The 24,498-nt window shown below is 40.4% G+C and overlaps 1 protein-coding gene across 1 annotated transcript in view; it reads right to left on the reverse strand.

Moving 5' to 3' along the window:
* Positions 1 to 18,072: 18,072 nt before the first annotated feature.
* scrt2 (scratch family zinc finger 2) overlaps positions 18,073 to 24,498 on the reverse strand; it is a gene marked incomplete at both ends in the record, with an annotated part of 7,949 nt that continues 1,523 nt past the window's right edge. The window contains 2 exons of the mRNA XM_079519192.1: positions 18,073 to 18,635; positions 19,780 to 20,082. Of these exons, the coding sequence (XP_079375318.1) occupies positions 18,073 to 18,635; positions 19,780 to 20,082 (866 nt within the window). The remainder of the gene's footprint in view (positions 18,636 to 19,779; positions 20,083 to 24,498) is intronic.

A 24,498-nucleotide genomic window follows, 5' to 3' on the forward strand; every position in this document is an offset into this window, starting at 1 on the left:
CGGAAGTAAACAGTCATCATGTAACCGTGTTGCCAGGTCTATTAAAACAAGCACAAAAGAAACGATCAGGCCACATGAAAATAGCAGATCTACAAGCTCACAAGTCACAACGTGTCGCGATTGTGAAATCTACACAATAAAAGACTACAAAACTACAGAATAAATGAAAAATAAGACAATATTTTTAAATATATTATATTAAATATTAAATATCGGGGTGACTACCGATATTTACGCACTTTACAGAAAAACAAAGCCCAAAAACGCTTATAATGGCAACACTGGCTGTGACGGAGGCGAGTTTTTTATTCCTATGATGGGAGGGAATTTGGAGCGCTGTGATTGGTTGTCAGTGGAGTAGGAAGCGCTGGGCTGTGTTTTGGACCGCACACAAGTGTTTATGCCTACTAGTACTCTATGACTAGTACTAACCCTATCTCTAACTCTAACCTAAACATAACCGCAAGCAGGGGAGCAACGCACCCCTCACCAACCTTAATCCAAAAACTATTAACGTACCCCTCACCAACCTTAATCCAAAAACTATTATAAAATCCGCGGTAGTAAAAGAGTGGTAAAACGAGCGCTCCTAAACCTGAGCTATCCTAGGAATAAAAAACTAGCGTGACGGAGCAGGAAGCTTCTCATTGGCCCAAGACCCAAGACCCAAGACCCGCAAAAGCATGCACTGACCCCGGCAGCGCACCCCCCGCGCCTCCGCCTCCCAGTTCTCTAAGTTCTGACCCCTTTTTCCATACGGTTGTCACGTTTTCCTTTTCCTTTTTACCTGATGTAAAGAAGCCTTAGTGCCTTTCTGGTTTTATCCTCGTAGTCGTAGCAGTTTTTGTATTTACAAATGTCGATCAAGCGTGTTTGTTAAATGTAGGCTATATAATTGTACATAATGCGGTAGACCAATGTCTGTAGTTATTAATGCCTGTAGTTGTATGTACATAGCCTACTTTATCCGTGGGATTCAGCGTTTTAGCCAAAGGATATAATTTAAGCAAATGTTCATTTGAGCATCCCGTTCTTATCTCATATGTTGCTGCTGTTTTTGCAGTTCCTGACACTACAATAATTGACCATAGTGTTGCTGTAGGACGAAGAAAAAACATGTACTGCAGAGTAAACAATAATGGCGGATTTGGCTAGGCCCCTAAATACCTAGCCTATGTGTGTCTCAAAGAATCGAGCTAAAAAGTTTGGAAACCTATACCTAACCTACTGCTGTACAGGATGGAACAATGGGCCCCTGAAAACCCATTGTTTATTGTACATGTGTTATATTATATTTGATCTTACAAATAGTACATTTCTATTGCGCCTTTATCGAAAGCGCTTTACATAGATTGTGCATTACATTCACACATACCGATGACAGGGGAAACCATGCAAGGCACCAACCAGCACATCAATTAGCAATTAGGGGTTCAGTGTCTTAGCTTGCTCAAGGACACTTCAACACTAACTCAGTGGGGGAGCCCGGGTTCGAACTGGCAACCTTGCAGTTCCCATCCGGCCACTCTTTTTTCACGCACGCACACACACACACACACACACACACACACACACACACACACGTCAGTAAAGTAGTGAATATTTTCAGCATTATATGGCATATTTTAGCGGCCGTAGAATTAAACATGAGCCTATTGTTGCTAATGTAAACACCCAGTTGAGCTGTATACATAGCCTATTCATAACACAGGGCCAAGCTGTGGGCCTCATTAAAATTCATCTAAGCAATTAGTCAAGGCAGTTGAAAAGAATCGATACGAACCTTGGAATCCTTTTGCAGACAATCATTTTAATGAGGTGAACATTTTGTATTGTTGAGCGCTAACATGATGATTATGCGTCCCTCGTTCAAAGAGCGTCTTGGTTTGTGTTTCTATTTTTGTTGCAGCAGGGATTCAAAGATGGAACGTCTGGACCGGTTGCTACATCACAAGGTGAGGTGGAGGAGACTTCAAAAACATCTTCACATGTAAAAGAAACCTTGTATCTCCATATTTCAGCTTTTAAGTTTTTTTGGGGTAAATCAATGGTGTACTTTGCCTACTATAATAGATCTATACAACCTTTTAGGTCTTTTGTTTTAATATGTTTTACTCAACCCGTTAAAATGTCTGGGAAAGCATCTGTGCCATTTTTAGATTTTAACCACTTTAGCAGACATAGTGTGTGCATGCGTGCGTGTGCATGTGTGTGTGTTTATAAATATTTATCCAATGAAAAGAATTAATGCAGGAACACAGGTTATTTTTTTGTGTTTTAACATCGCACAAAAGCATCAAAATAGCAGATCTACAAGCTCAAAATGTGCTGCTTCGCGCCATGTTTTGAGCTTGTAAATCTGCTACTTTTGATATTTTTGAATTTGAATCCTGAAAAGTAACAGTTTTGGACATACAAGGTTTCCAACCGACAGTGACTTACTCTCATTCACTGTATGTAAAAAATAAAAATGTATGCACAGCTTCTACTAATGAGACAATTAAAAATGATTTCTTGGACAGCACAGGCATTATAGGCCATTAAGCAATATAGAATTATCATTATTGGGACACAATAGCAGAGTTGTTTATGTTGATTAATTGGTCCAATGGGGATCAGAGATGTGACTATTCATAGTGCATAAACAAAATCAACATATAGATCTTATCACAACAATCAGTTATGGGGCACAAAACAACCACATGCACATTAAAATGTGATATGAATCTTTCCACGATATTACTCAGCAACTGCAGCAATATAAAATATTTCACCATTTAGAATGCAGTTGAATATTCAAAGCCCACTTTTATTTTAAAATTTGTATACATTTTCATCCCACGATTTTTATCCCATTTTTCACCAGGTGCCAATTGCCTAAACTGTAATCTTGGGCGGTACTCTCCCTCTGCCAATCTAGGGAGAGCCCCGAACTGAGCTCATGTGTCCTTAAATGCATGAGGAGTGAGAAGGCCGCTCCTTATCACCTGACGGGTGGTTGTGGAAGGAACACGTTATTCCAACCAGTTCCTTTCCCCTCCATCAGGTGCCCCGGCTGACCAGGGGGAGGCAGTATAGAAACCAGGATTGCATGTTTTTTGTGAGGGTACCCACCCTAAGCGACACGTCGGGGAGAACATGCAAACTCTACACAGAAAGTCCCTTTCGCCAACCCCACCTACGGTATGAGCGCTGATGACGCAGAGAACACACCCCCAGCGTCCAAAAATGTTGAAAAGTAGCAGAGGTACAAGCTTGCAACTTGTCACGCTTGTGAGCTTGTAGATCTGCTATTTTTGAGAACCATTGTTCTAAACCAAAGTCATATACTGTATATGGTTTCTTCTGAAACACGTATGTTGCTATATGGCTAAAATCTAAGTTGACACAGATGCCTTTCCACTTTGAATGGGTCAAGTCCTATTCCAACACTTAATAGAAAGTGTCAGATTGGTGTCTCTTGGAAAAAGAATATTATGTAGATGTGAGCACTGTTACATGTGTCTTGAAGGCGTTTGTAAAACACTAATAGACAAGAACACATTAGTGTAACAAAACAAGAGACAATCGGTAATAGGCGTTTACCTCCCCTTTTGGTCTCCTGAAAGATGGATATTCTGGCCTGTTTTGACGGAAATCTCAAAACACGTAGCTTCGCACGAAGTTTTGAGCTTGCAGATCTGCTACTTTGGAGACTTACTACAGGTTTCTGCCCGACAGCAACGATATGCATTTCCTTTGTACGATGATGTCACACTTCAGTCAGTGTTTTTTTGTTGTTGCTGTCAATCAAACTGTACTTCAGTAGCTATAACAGCCAACCACACATCAGATGAATGGAGCAGGTCCTGTCACTCAAACCGTACAGATAATATGGAAATGAACAGGTCCTGTCATTCCGCCGTACAGATATGTAAATTAATGGGTCCCGTCATTTAAAAAACACACAGACATGTAAATTAAGCTTCGCCGCTGAGGCGCGTTTGAAGTCCCACGCCACCGCGAACGACCTTCTGCCGTCGCCGCGGGACGCCACGCTGGATACTAACGTATCGTTGGCGATTGTCGGGAAAATCCTTGTATGTCCAAAATGGTAACTTTTCAGTAAATTGTTGCTGTCGGACAGAAACCTCTTATCTCCATATTCTAACTTTTTCTGTTTTTTTGTAGATTTATGGGGGATCTAGAAACAGAACCTGCCAGTGGATGCTGGGGAGGCGGCGGGATTTGCCAAACCTCATGGGCAGCAGGTTAGCAGCAAACAGCAAGCGAGCAAGGAGGCGGCAGCAGCAGCGACACAACAGCACAGCCAGGAGAGAACCCTGCAGGAATGAGCAGGTAGGCAAAGAAGTTTAAATAGACACTCTGATCAGGCAAAGAGAGCATGTGACTAGTCACCTGACCAGGTAGGCTTGCTGCCTTGATTTATCTGCCTGAACTACTGTAGCTACACAGGCTGCACATCATGAGCTCGAAACGCGGCGAGTGAGCTTGTCGAATTGTCGCAACGAAGAACCTGCCATGTTCATACACGTGTGTTTGTGGCAGCTCCGCCCTCAAAGGTTGTAGTTAGGGATGTCCCGATCACGTTCTTTTGCTCCCGATCCGATTCCGATCATTTTATTTTCAGTATCTTCCGATAGCGAATTTTCCCGATCCGATATTTGTATTTTTATAGAACACTTATAATTTGATATGATCAGATTGAGTCAGTCACACACAGGTATACCGGCGGTGCTAGCGGCACCGTAATGATTGGCTGTTAATATTAGATTCCTGTTCCCCTGTGGGAACGCCACTTCGGATGACGAAGTAGGATGTTAATTTACAGAGAAAATAACAGATGAGTTTTTCTGCCTGACAATATAACAATGTATTTATACCTGTGTGTGTGTGTGTGTGTGTGTGTGTGTGTGTGTGTGTGTGTGTGTGTGTGTGTGTGTCTGTGTCTGTGTCTGTGTGTGTGTGTGTGTGTGTGTGTGTGTGTGTGTGTGTGTGTGTGTGTGTGTGTTTTCTAACACATTGACGTGTGCTTTTTAAAGTGATAATGATTCCAGCGATGATGTTTAGTTGTTTACGCACTCTCTAAACTAGTTTTGACAGATGAAGGCGTCTCACTTGGTGGCATTTTATTTCTTGTTTCTTTCGGCAAGTATTTTATACTTAGCTATTCTACTAAGTATTATGGTTAAAGTGGTCAAAGCGGCACTATGTACATTTCCTCTTCTACCCCAGACTCCTGCACAGTGCTGCCATTTTTAGAGCCTGCCTGCTTGCTCAGGGAATACATTGAATCTTGACCCATCAGGTCAAAATTTGTGTCAACTCAGAACCTCTGTCTATAGGTGAATCATGACCTTTGACATGATCTAAATGTCTCAACAGAAGAGCAGGGAGACTAAATACAACCACAACAATTGTATAAGTTATATTGTATTAACATACTGTATACACTGACTACCATACAGATTGTATAAGTTATATTGTATTAACATACACTACCAGCGAAGCCAAACAGCTTCTCTTCAGTACCTATGATAACATCAAGGGGGAGGAACTGATGGAGAGGGTGCAGAGAGTCCAGGTTGCGCATGGTGAGAGGCAGTATGGAGAAGCATGGAAGGTCATCAATGAGATGACAGGACGGAAAAGGACCAAGGAGGGACAGGTTGAGGGACACAGCCCTGAGGAAAGGGTGGCGTCGTGGCGACATGGTTCAATATATAAAAAAGATATAGGCCTACTTAACTTGCTCATTGGCTTTTGCTGCCTAAAACCTGATACATTATTTTCAACACACTCTCCTTCAGTATAGTTCTCATCAGAGGAGGACATTTTCAGTTTAATGATATTCTTTAGTGTGAAATGACTTTGCTCAGCCAACCTCATCCACACAGACACTGCAAAGTAGCGCTTTGGGGCTTTAGTTTGGTGCATTACGTATTCTCTGCATTTACAGTACATAAAACAGTGCTCAGCATCATTTAAAATATGATCACGCTGCTGCTTATAGTTTGACAGGTGGAGACCTCGTAAGTCCAACACTGTTACTGTCCAGGAACAGGAAAAAAATAACTTGTGTTCCCAGTGTAGTTTAATCATATCGTTGCAGATCGTCGGGCAGAAACCTCTTATTTACATAACTTTTAACAATTCTGAGGTATTTGCATTACTTGAGTATTTCCATTTTCCAATATTTTTACTTCTACTCTCCAATACATCTCGGATCCAACTATTGTACTTTACTCCACTACATTTATTTGACAGCTAATTTACTAGTTACTTTGTAGATTTTGATTATTGTTACAAAACATTAACCACTTCAGCCCTTCATTTGAGTATAGCCGATCTACAAGCTGGAGCTTGTAGATCTGCTATTTTCAAAAGATTTTTATACATTTGAAAACTTGAAATGTCACATTCTATATAATAAGTGCTTTTACCTTTAATACTTTGAACATATGAGGTTTCCGTCCAACAGAGACGATAAGGTTGTGTTAGTTCAGTGGTTCAAAATTCATAAAACCCACAGACAAACCACTTCAATTTCAATTTCATTTGTTTCTTCTACAGTGCTAAATCAACAGATTTACAATAAACCGCTAGAAAACAGACAAACAAGTTGAAATACGGAGATACAAAATACAAGGTTTCTACCATGACAGCGACCATTATGATAATGCTGCTTAGTTTACAATAACATTCTCAGGCAGAACAAACAAGCCATATGTCCCAGAACCACAAAAAAACGGTGTATGTGTGTCTCTCTCTAATACAGCTTGTAAACATTTCATTAGTATTTTATCTGATATTTGCTTGTCTGTCGCCTGTGTGTGTGTGTGTGTGTGTTTTTTTTTATCGCTCACACACACACAAAGAGAAAGGAGCAGTTATTTATGGAAGTGGCCTTCTTGACTCTCTGTGAACGCAGAGAGCTTAATGACAAGTTGAACGTTGTAGATGCAAAACAGGAAGAAAAAAAATGGACCAAAAAAAACAACAGAAAAGGATTTTGACACAACTTCAAAAGACTGAGCATACGGATGAGGTTGCAGTGTGGACGTGCCAGCCCTGCGCAGAGGAGGAAAACAGATGGGTTTTTTTCTTTCTTTTTCTTTTTTCTTTTTTTTTCTTACACAAACAGACACAGACATCAAGAAACGTTGCAGTTAAAGAGCCTGGCTGGCAGATTCACACCATGAAACACTGATAGGAATGGAGCCCAGGCACTTTAATGAGCCACAATGAGCACACATCCTAAAGTGACACACATGCACGCACGCACGCACGCATGCACGCACGCACGCACACACACACACACACACACACACACACACACACACATACGCACAGTTGGTTGGGGTGCGACAATTAATCAAATGAATCCATCCATCAATTATAGAAAATAATTGATAATTGAATGCAATTATATATTTTTGGGGCATGTGATTGTTAAAGGTGAAAATTTGGAAAATAATAATAGATAAAAACATAGTGGAAAAATCTACAAGCTCACAAATCTGCTATTTTGCACTATTTTTGCAAAGCAAACTCAAATGGGTGTAAGTGGTTAATCGATTCATTGACATTATGAAAAATATATAGGGTTGGTATATTTCACTTTCAAATACTTGTGGAATACTTGTTCCACGATATGAGTTTTTAGATCTGCTATTTTTTTAGAATAAATAAAATAAAAAATAAATGTTTGCAATTTGTTTCATAATACAGTAGCCTACAGTATAAATAATTTATACTGTAGTTCCAGACCTGCCCGTAAGGGTCCATTTGGAGTGGACCCCTACCTAGTGGATCCCGGTACCTCACCTGACGTTGAGAAACGGCAGACTACTCCACATCGTATTTTACATATTATAAGACCTGATTTGACTAATGTTTCAGTTTATATGATCTGTGGGGTCATATTAGTTGATTGTCCAACAGATGGCGCCAGATGTAAAGGTTACAAGAGGAACCACACCATGTCAAAGTGGATTAGATGCAGTAGTAATGGTAGATCTTTTAATGCTAATATGATGCTTTAATTGTCTCCACCAGGCCGAAGGCATGGGGAGAGAGTATGTTTTGCACTTCGTCCGTGTGTGTGTCCTTCCGTCCGTCCTTCCGTCCGTTATCAGAGATCACAGATTTTCCAAATCTCATGCAAATCGGTACACATGATCTCTAGTCATGTGATCAAGTCGAGCCTGTTGGATTTCTCAGATTCTACACTGATTAGCTAAGATGGCCTTCCAAAGTTTTCAGGAGTAGCCCGTTTTGTACAAAATGCTGCACATGTCCTGCTTATCCAGAATTCTATCCTCAGAGATGCTATGAGTGATCTGGCTCTGCATTTCCTCAACAAAATGAAGAAAATTGTTGCAAGAAACAAACAAACAAAAAAACATGTTTATATTACTCCTAAACACTCCTATCCTCCTGGTGGAGACCTGTGCCCAGAAGGGCACTTTTTCTAGTTAGCTATAAAATGAGCTACAACTACAACGAGAAGTACTAACATATTCCTCCCAGTTAGGAGCTGTGAATGGGGAGGAACAGTAAGTAATACACATACACAGTGGTGTAAAGTATTTTCACTTTCTTCAGTATTCACACATGTCAATACTTTTACTTCTACTCCACTACATCTCAGAGGATGTACGTTTTACTCCACTACTATAATAGGGAAACTTTAGTTACTAACCCCCCCCCCCCCCCCCCCACACACACACACACACACACACACACACACATTTGTATGACGCTGTACTGTGATCAAGTAGGACGTTGATTTAGATTGTATAATATGGACATAAGAGGTTTCTGCCCGACAGCAACGATGTGCATATATAGCCTACTGTAGGTATAATAAATTAGGTCAAAAAAATGTAAGGATTATTATAATTGCATCTGCACCGAGAATCACAGTCACTGTAGGCCTATATATCAGGTGTGAGGTAAAGCCTACTGGAAACTAGGATTGTGATATCAATATCAATTAATTTGAACACCCCCCCCCCCCCTCCTCAGGTGTCACGTTAGAAAATAAGGGTGATGTAAGGTCTTTTGCAGCGCAAGCAGTGCCATTCAGTTGGTTCTGCGGTTTGGTTTTTCAATAATTCTGTTTCTATGCATTTAATGCAGCACTGATGTGGAGATGATGGCAGTTTGTAATGCAGCAGAAGGACATTGGTCTCTCTGTCAGCTGGAAAACACAAAATAATATTAATATAAATAACCTGTGTTCCAAACTTCCAATGGATCTAATGTAGTTATTATTTAAAACTCTTTGTTATTACTTTTCATTTGTTCAATATTTACTGACAATATAGGCCTATACAAAATTCACCCATCTACAAGCTCACAATGTGTTGTGAGCTTGCAGATGTATTAGCTTTGCTACTTTTGCATGACAAAAATGTTAAAAAAATACTTTAAGTACGTATACAATTGGTTTCTGCCTGACGTTAAGTGTGTATGGCTACACTCTCTTTTGTGATCACTCATCCTCCTTGTCACACACACACACACACACACACACACACACACACACACACACACACACACACACACACACACACACACACACACACACACTCAGGGGGTGATGTAATTGGATTCCACGGGTCCCGGTTTTAAAGTATATTGCCAGGTAATGAAATCAGTTATTTATTTGTCATCGTAAAATGCGATAAGGGGGTCTTATACGTGCTAAACGTGTGCTGAGCCCCCGCAAGCTGCTGCACCTGAATGTTGATCCGTCGCTAACACAGCGTGTTGAAGCCACAGTGGACTCTTCAAGTCTTTGTAGCATAAAAGCATATGTCCAAAACTGTTACTTCTCAATGCAAACCCCATATGTCAAAAACTATTACTTCTCAATGCAAACCCCATATGTCAAAAACTATTACTTCTCAGGAAATGACAAAAATAAAAATAAATAAACAATAACGTGTGTTAATGGATCCAATCAATCAATGAATTTACCAATTCATAAATTCATTAATTAATTAAGTTATTATTTATTCACAAGCTCCTGTTAATACGTTTCACAGGATCACTATTTATAAAAACCTCACAGACACACTTATTTTTCAAAAATAGCACAAATAGCTGATCTAGCTTGTAGATATGCTATTTTGGCTACTTTTGTGTGACACTACATATAGACATATATAGGCCTAAAAAACTAAAACTAAAATACATTGCATGGATGCACGTGGGACGTATCCTCAGTGATGTATCCCAAGGTCATCGGGGTTTCGGGTCTCCCAACATCATACCCCTCACTCAGGTGACCCAGCCGGGGTGATCAAGTCCCGACTTACGTCCCAGTAGTTACAGTACCCTAGATCAGTTCCATTAGGGAAAAACCAGGTCCACACAGTTTTGGAAAGTGTTCCTAAATAATGTAGGCCTAATGGCCTATCATTATCAGACTTATATACATACCTCAACTTCTTGTCTATGCCCATGGTGACTGACTATTGTAGAAATTGTAGAAATATTATTCCTTGAATCCTTACATTTTAAATTATTGCATCAACAAATCAATGCCCCATAAACATTTAGTTATTGGGAAATTATTTAAAATTATAGATTGTAACTAGCCAGTGCTCCAGATACAGTAAACCAGTTCCCTGATATTAAAAGTGTGATATATCATCAGAACTAGATGAGTCACGTGGATTAAAGTGCCATGAGTAGTCATTTATTTTGACACGGTTAAAGAGTATTATAATGGGTAGAACTAGCAACAAGCATACATGTACTATTGCTTTACTTGAAAATTGCAACTTGTAAATTGATGTTCGGATGCATCGTCCATAAAACAATAACAATCTGGGATAATAAAAGCAAAGGTTAAAACCTTAATCTAGAATGTCTTCAATTGGTTGTATGTGAACAGCGATAGGTTTACAAAGATAATACTAAAATGTCATATGTCTACATATTGTGTTAATTGCTTAGGAACAACAGCGCTAGTGTGGAAATCTCACAGACTGTGACTTGGCCCAACAAACATTTTCAGCGGTGAGATTGAATTTAGCTTTTAATTGACCTGTGAAGTCAATTGATAATCCCAGCAACTTTTATTATAATGGCAATTATATCACTATCATTTCATATTTATCCTCCTGTATCTGTACCCACCAGCACCAGGATCTTTGCACACGGCCCCCATTTACCTCCAGTCAAAGTAGGATTTTCAATGCTTTATAACTCTGAAAATACGAGCGCTGTCCTTGGTGATCGACATCCATCCGAGGTTCGGGTGTCATTTGTGATTTTGTACCGCATCGCTCCCAACATGTCAACGTTTCTGGCGAAACGCTAAAGCTAATAATAGCTGATCGTGACCGGAAGTAAGGATCACCAAAAATAGCAAAGGAAATCCCTGGCAGGGTTTACCGACACTCTGCTGCCACCTATGGTGGCACAGAAATAATTTATAATTTTACCCAAAAGGTTTATAACAATATATGACTATAGTGACATACAAAATAACACTTGTTTAAGTGGAGGAGTAAATGACTCATAAGGCCAATTTGTGTTTTGACTTAGGAAATTGTAGATTTTTAGTTACACTGTCTTTTCAATAAGGATATATTTTTACCAGAGGTGGTCAGCGTCATGAAGAGATGATTCAGGCTAAATTAAACATTAAACAACGTCAAATCACCAACATTCAATGTTGGTGATTTACTGAGTTTGACATTTAATACAATCAGATAGGACTGTTGCGGCTAGTTACCACCCTGCCATTAACTTAACGGCAAGATGGCCGCGGTTTGCATAAGGTCAATTCAGAACATTTTACAATTATACCGATAGCATTGTTGCTAACATAATGCATTTAGTAAGACTGAGGTGTTGGTTGTCACTCTTATGTTTTCGGGTCAACATAATTCCAGCCGTGAGATATGAAGTCAGAGGATCAAATGCATTCAGTCATTAGAACGTTGACTCGTTGAGTGACCGACAGCAAATACATAATGGACCTGTGGATTATTTGTGCTATTTGTTTTTATTAACGTTATCATTGTTTTTGTCATCATCATTGTTAACTGCAGAACAAGATAAACCAGACACCCCTCAGCAATCATGGCTTGAGTTTCTTATACTACTTCAACAGAGAGAGAGAGAGAGAGAGAGAGAGAGAGAGAGGGGAGAGAGAGAGAGAGAGAGAGTCAAATCTAAATCAGTGTAGTGAGGAGACATATGGAAGGTTTCAAGCAGCCAACCATATGTTGAAGGCTTTTGTCATGGAAATCAGTTTTTGGCACTTCTTCATTGCGCAGCCAAGCCGGGCACGTAAATGAAACAGAAAGCATAAAAGAAACATGATCAAATCTTTCAGAATACACAGAGTTTGAAGGTCTGTTGGGTAACTTACAACAGATAGCTTTTAATCAAGACACTCCCTGATTCACATTGCCAACCAGACTGCAATTTGTGTACCTGTATTTTGTCTTTTTTTCCCCAAAAAAGACAGCGTGAATTAGAAAAAGAGAGCAATTAAATGTCTACATGCATTGTCATATTATTGCTGTGATATATTTACAAACATATTTACAAAATCGTCAAAGAGGAACAATGTTTTCACACATGTACATTACCATTCTGTAGTGACCTTGTCTGTAAATGTTTTTATAATGTATTGTTTGAACATTAATGCCACCAATTCTATGTTTCCAGAAGTGTGTCACCATCCCAACATTGTCATTAAAGCCCCCAATTTATTACTGCACAACAAACCAAAACACAATTTCGGGATAGATTTTCTGCCTAGATTTTGTCAGACAGACAAAAAATAAAGCTACTTGACCTTAGCAGGGGACACAGGGGCTTTTGGACAATGATTGAGCCCTACACTGTAATATGTTGAGTGTGTAGCCCAGTATTTAATGATCCGTAAGGGTCCATTTTGGTTATATTTATACCTCCTCAGAGTGAAAGCAACACCAATGACATTTAACCGACGTGTTTTTAGCGAACATGTCTCTCTAATGCTTGACAAGATGATAAAACAGGAAGGGCGGACGTTTGGACTTTGTTTTTATTTATTTTTAGGGTGGCCGTAAACCATTATGGTGATTGTGTCACCCTGGAATATATCGTCTCCGTCGGGTGGAACCCTCATATGTCCAAAAGGATTCAAATTCAACAATAGCAAAAATAGCAGATCTACAGGGTCAAAACACGTGTCTTCGTGCGGCATTTTGAGCTTGTACATCTGCTACTTTTGATGCTTTTGTGTGACGCTGTAGTGTGATCAAGTAGGGCAGTGATTTTCGAAAAAACAAACCAAGTTAAAATATGGAGATAAGAGGTTTCTGCCCGACAGCAGCAAATTATGCAAATTGCTGATGGTGCATTTGCCTGCTGGTGCTCGACCTTCCAGTTCCAAGGTCGCGCAGCGACTCAATTACTCTCCCTGTCTGCAGTCTGTCTACAAACACCTGTTACACTCCCCTCCCCCTCCCCCAGCGGATCCCACTTCAGCCCATCATCGCTGTCAGGCTAGAAATCTGGTATCTCCGTTTTTCCGTGTCTATTTTATTTGTTTTAATGCCTGAATTTGTCGTGTAAGAGTGTTGCGCGAAATTTGTGAGAGAAAAAAATGCCGAAATGTGATCTAGATCTTACAGCTGTTGTGAGAGCTTGTTTTAAAAATATGGAACCAATGCAAAATTATTGGAAAAGAGACACTGAATTATAACTACAATGTATGCATTCATTTTTTTCATTTCCTGACAGTAACAGTTTTGGACATACAAGGTTTCCACTTGACATAGGGGGTGGTGGACGGGGGCGAGCAGTGTCTTGTGGGACAGGAACGATGTATTGCAGTGCATCATCTGATTACAGCATCATAAAGAGCCGTCTCTCTCTCTCTGGCACGCTGGCGAGACACTTCAGGCTGCAATGAAGGGCCGATAGGTGCAGCTTCAAATTGAATTCAGCCACTAACTGGGACTATATTCACTTGTACGCTCAGCGGGAACTCTGCTGTTTCACACTGCATGCCAGAGAAAAACACCACCATGCGTTTATTTACGAAAGCGTCTGTGAGAGAAGGGGGGAATGGCTGTGTCATGACTGTAGTTTAAAGAGAAGGGGGGAATGGCTGTGTCATGACTGTAGTTTAAAGCCTTATTTATTAGAACAATTGTCACATGAGAAGAACTGTATTTTGAAGCTAATAAAGCAACATGTAAATGCAAATTATATAGGCATAATACTGTGTGGGACTTTGCTTCCAGCAGACAATCAGCTGCCAGAAAAGATTGCTCTCATTTATGGCCTTGGGCTATTTTTCTTTTTCTTTTTTCTTTTGTATTTTTTTTCTTTTTTTTTAAAATAAAAGTTGTAAAGGCTATCATTTTGGACAAATTATAGCCTTTACATAAACACACATTTGTTAGGCCAGATTTGGAATCCATGACACATAGAAATACATTGCTATTATTATCATCATTGTCACCATTATTATTGCTCATGCACCATCAGTAATTCATCAGCTGCTCAGTGTGCAGGGGTTTGTCAGAACTAGATTACACTTACTTTGGACACTAAATGATGAGTCAAATGAAATCCATTCCATCTAATATTCAATTTTCTTGCGAAGCATAATCTACAATACCAGTGTCACGTTCTACCATCTCTGGGGATTATTGCGTGGCATTCGAACAGCTTTATGAACATCATTCATGACGGACAGTATCTCAGCTTCTCATTTTCCATGGTTTCATTTTATTGCCCTAATATGACAGCTATAATGATTGTTTACATGTCAGTTGCCATGCCAGTGAAAGTTATTGCCCTTTAAAAACAAAAACATAAATAAATAATGTGCATTAATCGATTCGTTTTGAAGTTTTTTCCTCTACTACCGTCGTTACCTATTACATTGTTCCTCTTTAAAAAACGAAGTCCTTCGGACTCTCTACAGTTTTCATGCATATAAACATTTTTCTTTGAAGATCAGCAGCATCTTACAAGGTCAATGGATGTTCCTTTTGTTATTCAACCCAACAGTGAGGAATAATAAATAAATAAATAAATAAATAAATAAATAAATAAATAAATAAATAAATAAACAAATAAACAAATAAATAAATAAAAACAAGTGTTCAATAAATACGCAGATGAATAAGTTATGAACAAACAAATAAATACAAGAGTTTGAGTATTTACATGATAAATATAGACGCTAGGCTAACACATCTAAAACCGCAGGAGGAGGACTAGCTTAGAGCAAAATGGAAGGTTTGTTTATGGCTCCATCGCACGACGTCGCAACACCGCCGTACCGCAGAGTAAAAAATGAGGTTGTGAGTGTGAGTCCGTCTCTTTGTGTCCGAAATCACTCCCTACTCACTATGTAGCGGGGGTTGTCTACCTGTGGCCCACTGGTGGGCCGCGAGGGTATTGCAAGTGGGCCTCCAAATAATTGGTGAAACACTAAAGATATAACAATAATATAAAAATAATATGTAAAAAAGATGACATGACACTTTGCGATACCGATTAATAGGAAATCATTGAAATATACATGCTCTGAAATTGTACGTGGCCTTTTTAGCTTTTGAGATTTTCAACTGGGCCACAATCCCGAAAAGGATTGCCGCTGCTATATTGTGCACTACAGTGATTACGCCATCTAGTGGTGTCCGAATGTATAGCGATCATTATTACACCCTATTATAGTGGGGTGAATAACATATATTCCGAGGTAGATGACGCTAGGCAACGTTTCAATGGAGCAGTATTATTATTATATCATTAGCCTTATTTCTGGACACTGATTATATTGTTGCTGACAATAACAAATGTCAGATGTATAATCAAATGTACAAAATATGTATAATCTTGTTCAAAATATCCACAGGTTGACATGCTAGACATAGCTAACGCTGTGTTCTGGACACTTTATTTTATATTATTTAAATATCCGACATCTACTATCTACTTGGAAATACTGCTTGTTTACTACACACATTCTGATCTGGTCTATTTGATTTTTATTTAGTTTTCCCCGCCGCTGAGTTCACTATAGTCTAGTTGCATACAACTAGGGAGAAGAGTTCACTATAGTCTAGTTGCATACAACTAGGGAGAAGTGAGTTCACTATAGTCTAGTTGCATACAACTAGGGAGAAGTTCACTATAGTCTAGTTGCATACAACTAGGGAGAAGTGAATGAGGACGTGATTTCGGACACTTGTATGCCATCGCTGTCGGGCAGAAACCCAGAAATCCTTTGTGTTTATTTCTTTACTTTAATTCTTTTCCCCGCACACAAAAAGCATAAAATGTAGATCCACAAGCTCGAAACGTGGCTTAAAGCAAAGAGTTTTGAGCTTGTAGATCTGCTACTTTTGATGCTTCATTTTGAATCCTGAAAAGTGACCGTTTTGGACATAATGAGGTTTCCAGCCGACAGAGACGATAATGTTCTTCAAATCTGAGGTAAAAACTAGATTTACGTGTATTTCTTCGGACAACGGTGTCGCGCGTCGAAAATAGACAAAGTAATGTGAGCTTCTAGATTGGCTATTAAGCTTTTTCCCGGCTCTCTTCGGCTATTTTCAGCTAATTTCCCCGCACGACACCCGTCACACACCAATAGTATAAATTGTGAAGCGTTATAAATCAGCGGACGAGGGGAGCACCTCAAGGTGTAGAATGAAGATTGCTTTGTTAACACGCGTGCGTCGTTTTAAAAGTGGCAGAGTTCGTGCACGCCACACACGCGCACAGCGCAGGAAGAACAAGAGTTTCATTGCTACAAACATGACACTTGTAAAATATACATCATTTGGTTTCGGCTCCCGGAAATATTGTCCTGTTGGTGTGTATGTGTGTGTGTGTGTGTCTGTGTGTGTGTGTGTGTGTGTGTGTGTGTGTGTGTGTGTGTGTGTGTGTGTGTGTGTGTGTGTGTGTGCCCACGGGCGCATGCGTGGTTTTATGGCAAGATGATCCTGTCATAATAACCGTATTATAGCTTATCTTTATGTATTTCATTTGTATTGATTTAGTGTTGATGTCGTTTGAATACCCACAGTTACAAAGATACGTTTAATCATCCAGGGACAGTTGGCACACACCCACACACAAAAAAAAGAATACAAAAGAAATAAAAATGAAATATAAAAAATAACATCCGTTTAAATTGAAACATTGGTGTGGACAAAAGGGGGGTTGTTTCTTAACTTTTAAAATGATCTCCCTTTTTTTGCAAATACTGTTGTAGTTCACATTTTTTCATAAAAAGTTTATGTTGGCAGTTGCAAAAGAATTAAATTCTTAGCAAATAAAAAGCAGCATTAAAAATACAAGAGGTCATTTTTGTCTAAAAAACAAAAGAACACTGTTACAGTTCTTTTTGTGTGTTTTTTTTTCCATTTTCCCATACTATTTGCTATAAAATATCAGGAATCTAAATATTATTACTATTGATATCAATATCATTATAGTCATTGATAAAAATTCACATGCCAGGCCTCATATATAATTGTGTGTATGTGTATTCGTCTCTGTGCGTGCGTGCGTGCGTGCGTGCGTGTGTGCGTGCGTGCGTGCGTGCGTGCGTGCGTGCGTGCGTGTGTTAGTTATTTGTGTACAACTAACAACTACAGTCATTATTTGGGGGAAAGGTTGTTTTGATTGTATTGTTTCTGTGGGCGATTAGCTACTGTGCAGGGGGGGAAATCCAGCATCTTTTTTTGTAAATCGTCTTTGCCATAATCGTTAAGAGTTTCTTCGCGTAACCTCAGTGAAAATATTGCTTTCTAAAAAAAGGGAAGAAAAAGGCATGACGGGCAGAGTGGACGCACGGTAAAATCCTTAGTGAAAATAATAACAATGAAGAGTTCACGGATTTGAACAAAATGGAATCGTAATGACCCATTTTGGTTCTGTTTGTAAACTCATCAGGGTTACACTAACACCAGGGTTTTGACTGTGCAGGGTTGTCGGTTGAGAACCTACAACGGTAGAGGGAGGTGCGAGGGGGATTTCCATCCATCCTTCCTTCCTACTCGATGTTGTTTCGTTTTATTTTTTTTAGTTCTCCGACCCGGACTCTTCGTCCTCCTCCTCGTCGCCAGAGCCCTTGAAGCAAGCCGACTCGTAGTGCTTGTTCAGGTAGGACTTGAGAGCGAAGGTCTTATTGCAGCGCTTGCATCGGTAGTGCTTGAAGGCAGAGTGTGTTTGCATGTGGGCGCGGAGGTTCGAGCGGTCGGCGAAGGCTTTTCCGCAGTGGGCGCAGGCGAACGGCTTTTCGCCCGTGTGGGAGCGCATGTGGCCCTGCAGCAGCCACGGCCGGCTGAAGGCCTTGCTGCACACGTCGCACTTGTGCTTGAGGTCGTGGGTCAGGATGTGCATGGACAGCGCCGGCATGGACACGTACACCTTGTCGCAGGTGGGACACTTGCGCGCCATCTTGCTGTCCAGGCTGCGGTGCGTCTGCTTGTGTCGGCTGAGGTTGGACGAGGTGGCGTACGTCTTGCCGCACTCGTTGCAGGTGTGGCGCATCAGCGGCGTGCCGACTCCCGGCGACCCACTGCCGTCCGCCTCGGATCCGTCCCCATCCTCTATGGAGGCGTTGGCCGCGCCGTTCCGTTGGGCTGTCACGGTCATGAAATGTTTAAGTTGACGATTAATAATTGGTCACACCAAAGAAATTGAAAGCGATTTTCTTTTTTTGCATTGAACGATGGGACATATAAATCAAAAATACTTAGGGATATACTAATTACTAATACTAATTAGGGATGTCCCGATACACTTTTTTTGTTCCCGATCCGATCCTGATACCACAATTTCTGTGTTAGCCGATACCGATACCGAATACCGATACCAGTGTTGTGATCTCGTGTTGTGTTTATAGCTATCTAGCTATATATCTCGTGTTGTGTTTATAGCAGCCTCCTCACTCATATGTGCACTTGCAGTTTGGGCAACTCGAAAACAAACTCCAACATTTGATTTACCTGCCATAGTGTCAACCCCTTACCCCTGTTTCGGATCAGTGGTTAGACTGGCATTTTCGCTGATACCGATATGACAAATAAGGGCCGATACCGATACTTTTCCGATACCGATACAGTATCGGGACATCTCTACCGGTAATATACTTTCAAACTTTTTTTTGTAATTGTGGAAACAGACAATCTAGATGAGCTTCTACTGTAGTTCGGCTATTTCCACAATTTTTCAACAGATGAATTCATACAGCTGAATGGAAACAAATTCTGATGATTATGCAAAAAACAATCGTGACTATCTCAAATAGAGTATCAAAGTTCTGACATCACTCCGTTGTCCCCTGGGTCGCAGAAACATGGTATTGATAGGGTCATCTCATTATTGTGTCATATACGTTGTAAAAATAAATCAACCCGTCGATTCTGTCAGGTACAGAATGTGACTCTATGTTGTTTATGATATTGAGTTACATTAGATGTTTGGAGATTTATTTTCTTCACCGACACTTGATGCTTCGTATCAATATGAATTAAATATTTTCTATCTTCTTAAAATGCATGTATTTTTTGGAACACAGTTATTATATGCCACAATGCTACTGAGACTATGCTGTTTTTATTACTGGATCGGACATAACTAACTCTGTGACCCAGGGGGATATTGCGGCCTCTAGTGGCAGCGACGTCAGACTTCTGTGCTCTATAATTGTGATCACCCAGATCACAATTATAGAGCACAGAAGTAGATGGTTGTAATAATTGCGACGACGGGCGGGGGTCCTACCGCTCCGCGAGCCGCTCTCCGTGTCTCCCTTCCTCCTGGAGCGTCCGTCGGAGATGAAGAAGGCATCCATGGTGTATCCCTCGGCCAAGGCCTCCGACTCGCCGCTGTAGAAGCCGCTGGCCGTCATGCCGGACTGTGGGCTGTCGGGGGTCTCCAGGTCGGGGTCGCAGTACTCCTCCGCCTCTGCCCCTTCGCCGCTCACCTGGGCGTACAGTGGCTCCGACACGGGAGCCTCCAGCTTGTGCTCCATCTTCTTGTCCCCGCCCGGGTAGACGGACGGCGTGGTGTAGTCCTGGATGTAGCCTGGAAGAGGGCAGAGTGACACATGCGGCGCATGGATTAAAACAAGAATTAAATCACAAGACTGAAAACCTTTGTCAAAAAAACAAAACAGTGTGAAAGGACTAGCCCTGTGTTTCATAAAAAAGGCAAAATATGTCAAATATTGATAATGTTTTGATAGCCATACCGCCAGCCAGTTGAGGCTTTGACCTTTGCTTTTATGAAATATCCAAGATCATTAGGATTTTCTGTCTATTGCTAGTTTCAATTACTCTTTAATCTTAACATAACTACCAAAAATAGCCTGTGTTCTGTGCATGACATGCTTCAATAGAAGACAGTAGTAGTCTGTAGCTCACAACCCGACTACGGATAAGTGGTTGAAGATGAATGGATAGGTGGATGACTGGTAGGTGGATGTACATGCTGACATACTGATCGGTGGATGTACATGCTGACTTCTATAGAATCCAAATGACTGAAATCAGTCGTGGCAACTGAGAACTTTAATCCATAATCCGCACTGTTACAGCGAGACAGGGGTGTTGATAAGATTCAGACCGATAATATTATATATCGGCCATAATTTGACTTTTGTTGACGACATCAGTGTTGGCAATTATGCAGCCGACGCATCCATCATTTCTTTCCCTTTTGAGAATATTCGAAAATATCAAATCTTCAATTCAAGCTCACAAGGTCTTGTGGCCTTAGATCAGCTTGCTAAAAACAAAAAATGTAATAGGCCTATAGAGTGGTTAAATCAAGTTCAGTTTATGTCTCAAATTGAAACTTAAATCAGTTTTCAAATTGATTTAAAGACTTTGCCCTGTACAAAAATATTGGTGAAAAACATTGGTGATCGGTTTAGCAAATCTTCTAAATCGGCATCGGACCCAAAAACATGGAATTGCAGGTCGGGCTCTACATTGTGACTCAGTGATGGTGACATGATTATCATATCGATAGACGATTACCCTTTTGTAAAATGAAAATAAGATAACGGGACAGTGCAACACATTTCATATTTTCTTTTTCTCCGGAACACACGGAATGCAGGAAAACTCCAATGCACTCGGTAGCATTTTGTGAAGGTTACATTTAGATGTGGATGAGGGCTGGCTTTGAGGCCCAGATAATAGCTCATCAAACATTCCTCTGGTGAGAGAAAGGCGCACATTAAAGGGCCTCTTACATAAAGTGGTCTCATTGATTAGACCTCTTCTCCCTGATAAGATTTTCTTCATCTAACTGTGTGTCAGCCCTCAGTGGCAGAGATGATCCCTGTTTCCTCCATTACGGGCTGCATAATCCAGTGTATTATGAGTAATAGAACAGGCTGTTTCCCAAACACTGGGTCGGGACCCATTTGTAGGTCACGGACACATTTCTGTATGGGTCGCCAGGTAAATATTTCACACAAATATTTCACAACAAAAAAAGGGGGAAAAAATACAATAGAATTGGGAAGTAGTGAAAATACAAGCTCCCAACGTGGCACGAAGCAACGTGTTGTCTGTTGTGAGTTGGACAACATTTTCATTTTTTGGGTTCTGGGCAAAGTAAACGTCACATTAAATTTCTCTTTTGCGTCTCAAGCTAAAAGGTTTGGGAAGCACCGATCTAACAGACTGACTCCATTCTGTAGAATGAGGCATACACAGGGTCCTGCAGTCCATTCTGTAGAATGAGGCATACACAGGGTCCTGCAGTCCATTCTGAATCAGAAGTATTAAGCACTAATCTAACAGACTGACTCCATTCTGTAGAATGAGGCATACGCAGGGTCCTGCAGTCCATTCTGAATCAGAAGTATTAAGCACTAATCTAACAGACTGACTCCATTCTGTAGAATGAGGCATACACAAGGTCCTGCAGTCCATTCTGAATCAGAAGTATTGAACACATTCAAATGACAGTATTTATTTTCCTAGTTATTTGATTGATGAAGGATGTTTGTATCTTCAAATCAAAGGTTGCAACCTTTGATTAGCTTTGAGAGCTTTGATCTCTAGCTTATTTAGTGATTAAAAATAAAGAAGCACATCAGGTCCGATGTTGGCAGAATCAGCTTGTGTACAACTGTATATAGTACATCACATGACTACAGAAAGATTTTAAATATCATTGGCATTATGCCCCATGTCATTCCTCGTCTTCTGCATTCAGCCAAAGCTGAGTTGGCCAGCTAATCTATATTGTAGTTATAGTTGTGTAACGGTGTTGTGTTTTTCTTCTTATAACTTGTAGTTTTTCCGCTGCATTCTATTTCTAATCGTGTCATGTATTTTATACATTCATCCTGCTTCTTCAACTGGAGCTGTTGAACAGAACAAATTTCCTCCAGGATTAATAAAGTATTAATGTCTGTATGTGCTCGTTCCTCTATCTATAGGGCTGCTATTCCACAGGACAGAAATATGAGTGCAAATCTAAAACGTGGTGCGACAACTCCTGGCCTGGAAGGAGTGGTGCATACCTGGCATGCCTAAGCAGCCTGTGCAGCAAGCAGTGGAAATGAGGTATTGACTTTTGGCTTTTTAATCAAATTCAAAGTTTTGCTCCGATCAATAAGGCCATCATCTGTAAAATAGTACAGCTGTTTGGGACGGCCGCGTGTCGAGAGAAGAAGGCAGAAATAGTGTAAGGCACAGCGATTAAGTGTCTGCGATGCACAATAACAGTTTATTGAGCACTATGGTGTGCTTGAACAGAGAGTTAAGCTGAAATCTGATACGCCGGATTTACACGGGAGCACAATCGCTACGTTGTTTGGGAAGAGCTGGGTCACCTGCACGTGAACGTGTGTGTGTGTGTGTGTGTGTGTGTGTGTGTGTGTGTGTGTGTGTGTGTGTGTGTGTGTGTGTGTGTGTGTGTGTGTGTGTGTGTGTGTGTGTGTGTGTGTGTGTGTGTGCTGCGAGCATGCTCAAGTGCAGTGAAGGAGCAAGTCATTAGGAAATCAATTGAAGTGCTCTCTCACAACACACTATCTCCGTTCCCGAGGGGGGCTGCAGCCCACCTTGTCAAAGACATGGCCGTGATAACATGAGGTCATTACGTTGGCTGGTTGACTACAACCACTGGTGTTATTGTTCGGGGAAGCGACACGCTTTCTAAAAATCAGTATGAACCTATAAGTGTCCCTGATCTTGAGATATATAGCATAATAGACAGAAAATAGACACAAATCTAGCTAAAACAGCAGATATACAAGCTCAGCCTGTAGATCTGCTTTTCCTGTTTGCTATTGATGTACAACAAGGTACTTATTGATGTACAACAAGGTACATTCATTGTTCAAATAAGCAGGAAAAACATATATAATAATAATAATAATAATAATAATAATAAAATCACATCCAATACAAAAATACACAGTACAAGTTTAATAAACCTCGCAAAAAATGTGATCATTACTGAACACCCTGTGGACCTTGATTTGTTGTGAGTAAACCTCGTTCTCGTGAAGAAACGCATGAGAATGACAGCGAAGTGTAATAGGTTTCAATTACCCAAGGTCAGACAAGGACTTCATTATGTGGGCTTGTCCGCATGTAGCCTTTGCGGCCCACAATGCAAAGCAAGCATGTAATTAATGGGGTCCTCTCCTCCACCCTGGCTTTGTTGTTGCACAGACACTCAAGTCAAATGTCTCCACAATGGAGGAGGGAGGAAATCTGTCGGCACCGCAGCAGAAATGCTGACGCCAGTGATTTCAGCCATGCCCGGAATTCTTTCATTTCAGCCTTTTCTTTTGCACTCAGCGTGAAAACGAGGGGTTTCTTTTGTCTAAAATGAAATGGGGCTCTTCTCTTATCAAACCCACGTCTGGCGTTCCATATTGATAGCTTTTTATTTCCTATCCTGCAAACATGCTCACATGCCCTGCTTGGAAATAAGTGGGTCATTGTTTATCGAGAACAGAACAATAGTGGGTGAGAAAAAATATAAAGGGATTAATACAATAATTGTATTAAGGATTGTTTAGCTATTGTGATTTATTAGGCTAAAAACATTCAGTCCACGTGTTAAATAAGCCAATCAGCATTTCAACCTTTAATGTGTTAGTAAGCAATCTTTAATTTCTATACTGTGTATGTTCATTTTGTAGATACATAATGAATCCATGAACGTGTTTGTTAAATGCTACTGGAATCCCCTTTTATTTTTTATTTTTTTAATAATGTTATTTAATAACAGGTGGTCTTGGGGGGGGGGTGTCTTGGCTTGTTGTGAAATCAAAAAAGTCTTTACAAAATAATAATAAATAATAATAATAATAATAATATATATACAACACAAAGAAGCAGAGAGAGACTCGGGGCTCTTGTAAACATCGTGGCCACAAAATGGAAGCTGCTGCTGAGAGCTTTAAAAACCTGACTGTGGAGGAAGTGAAGGACGTTACTGTGTAGCGTCAGCGTTGGTCCGCTGGCT

Source organism: Electrona antarctica (assembly GCF_951216825.1).
Source record: "Electrona antarctica genome assembly, chromosome: 2".
Lineage (NCBI taxonomy): Eukaryota > Metazoa > Chordata > Actinopteri > Myctophiformes > Myctophidae > Electrona > Electrona antarctica.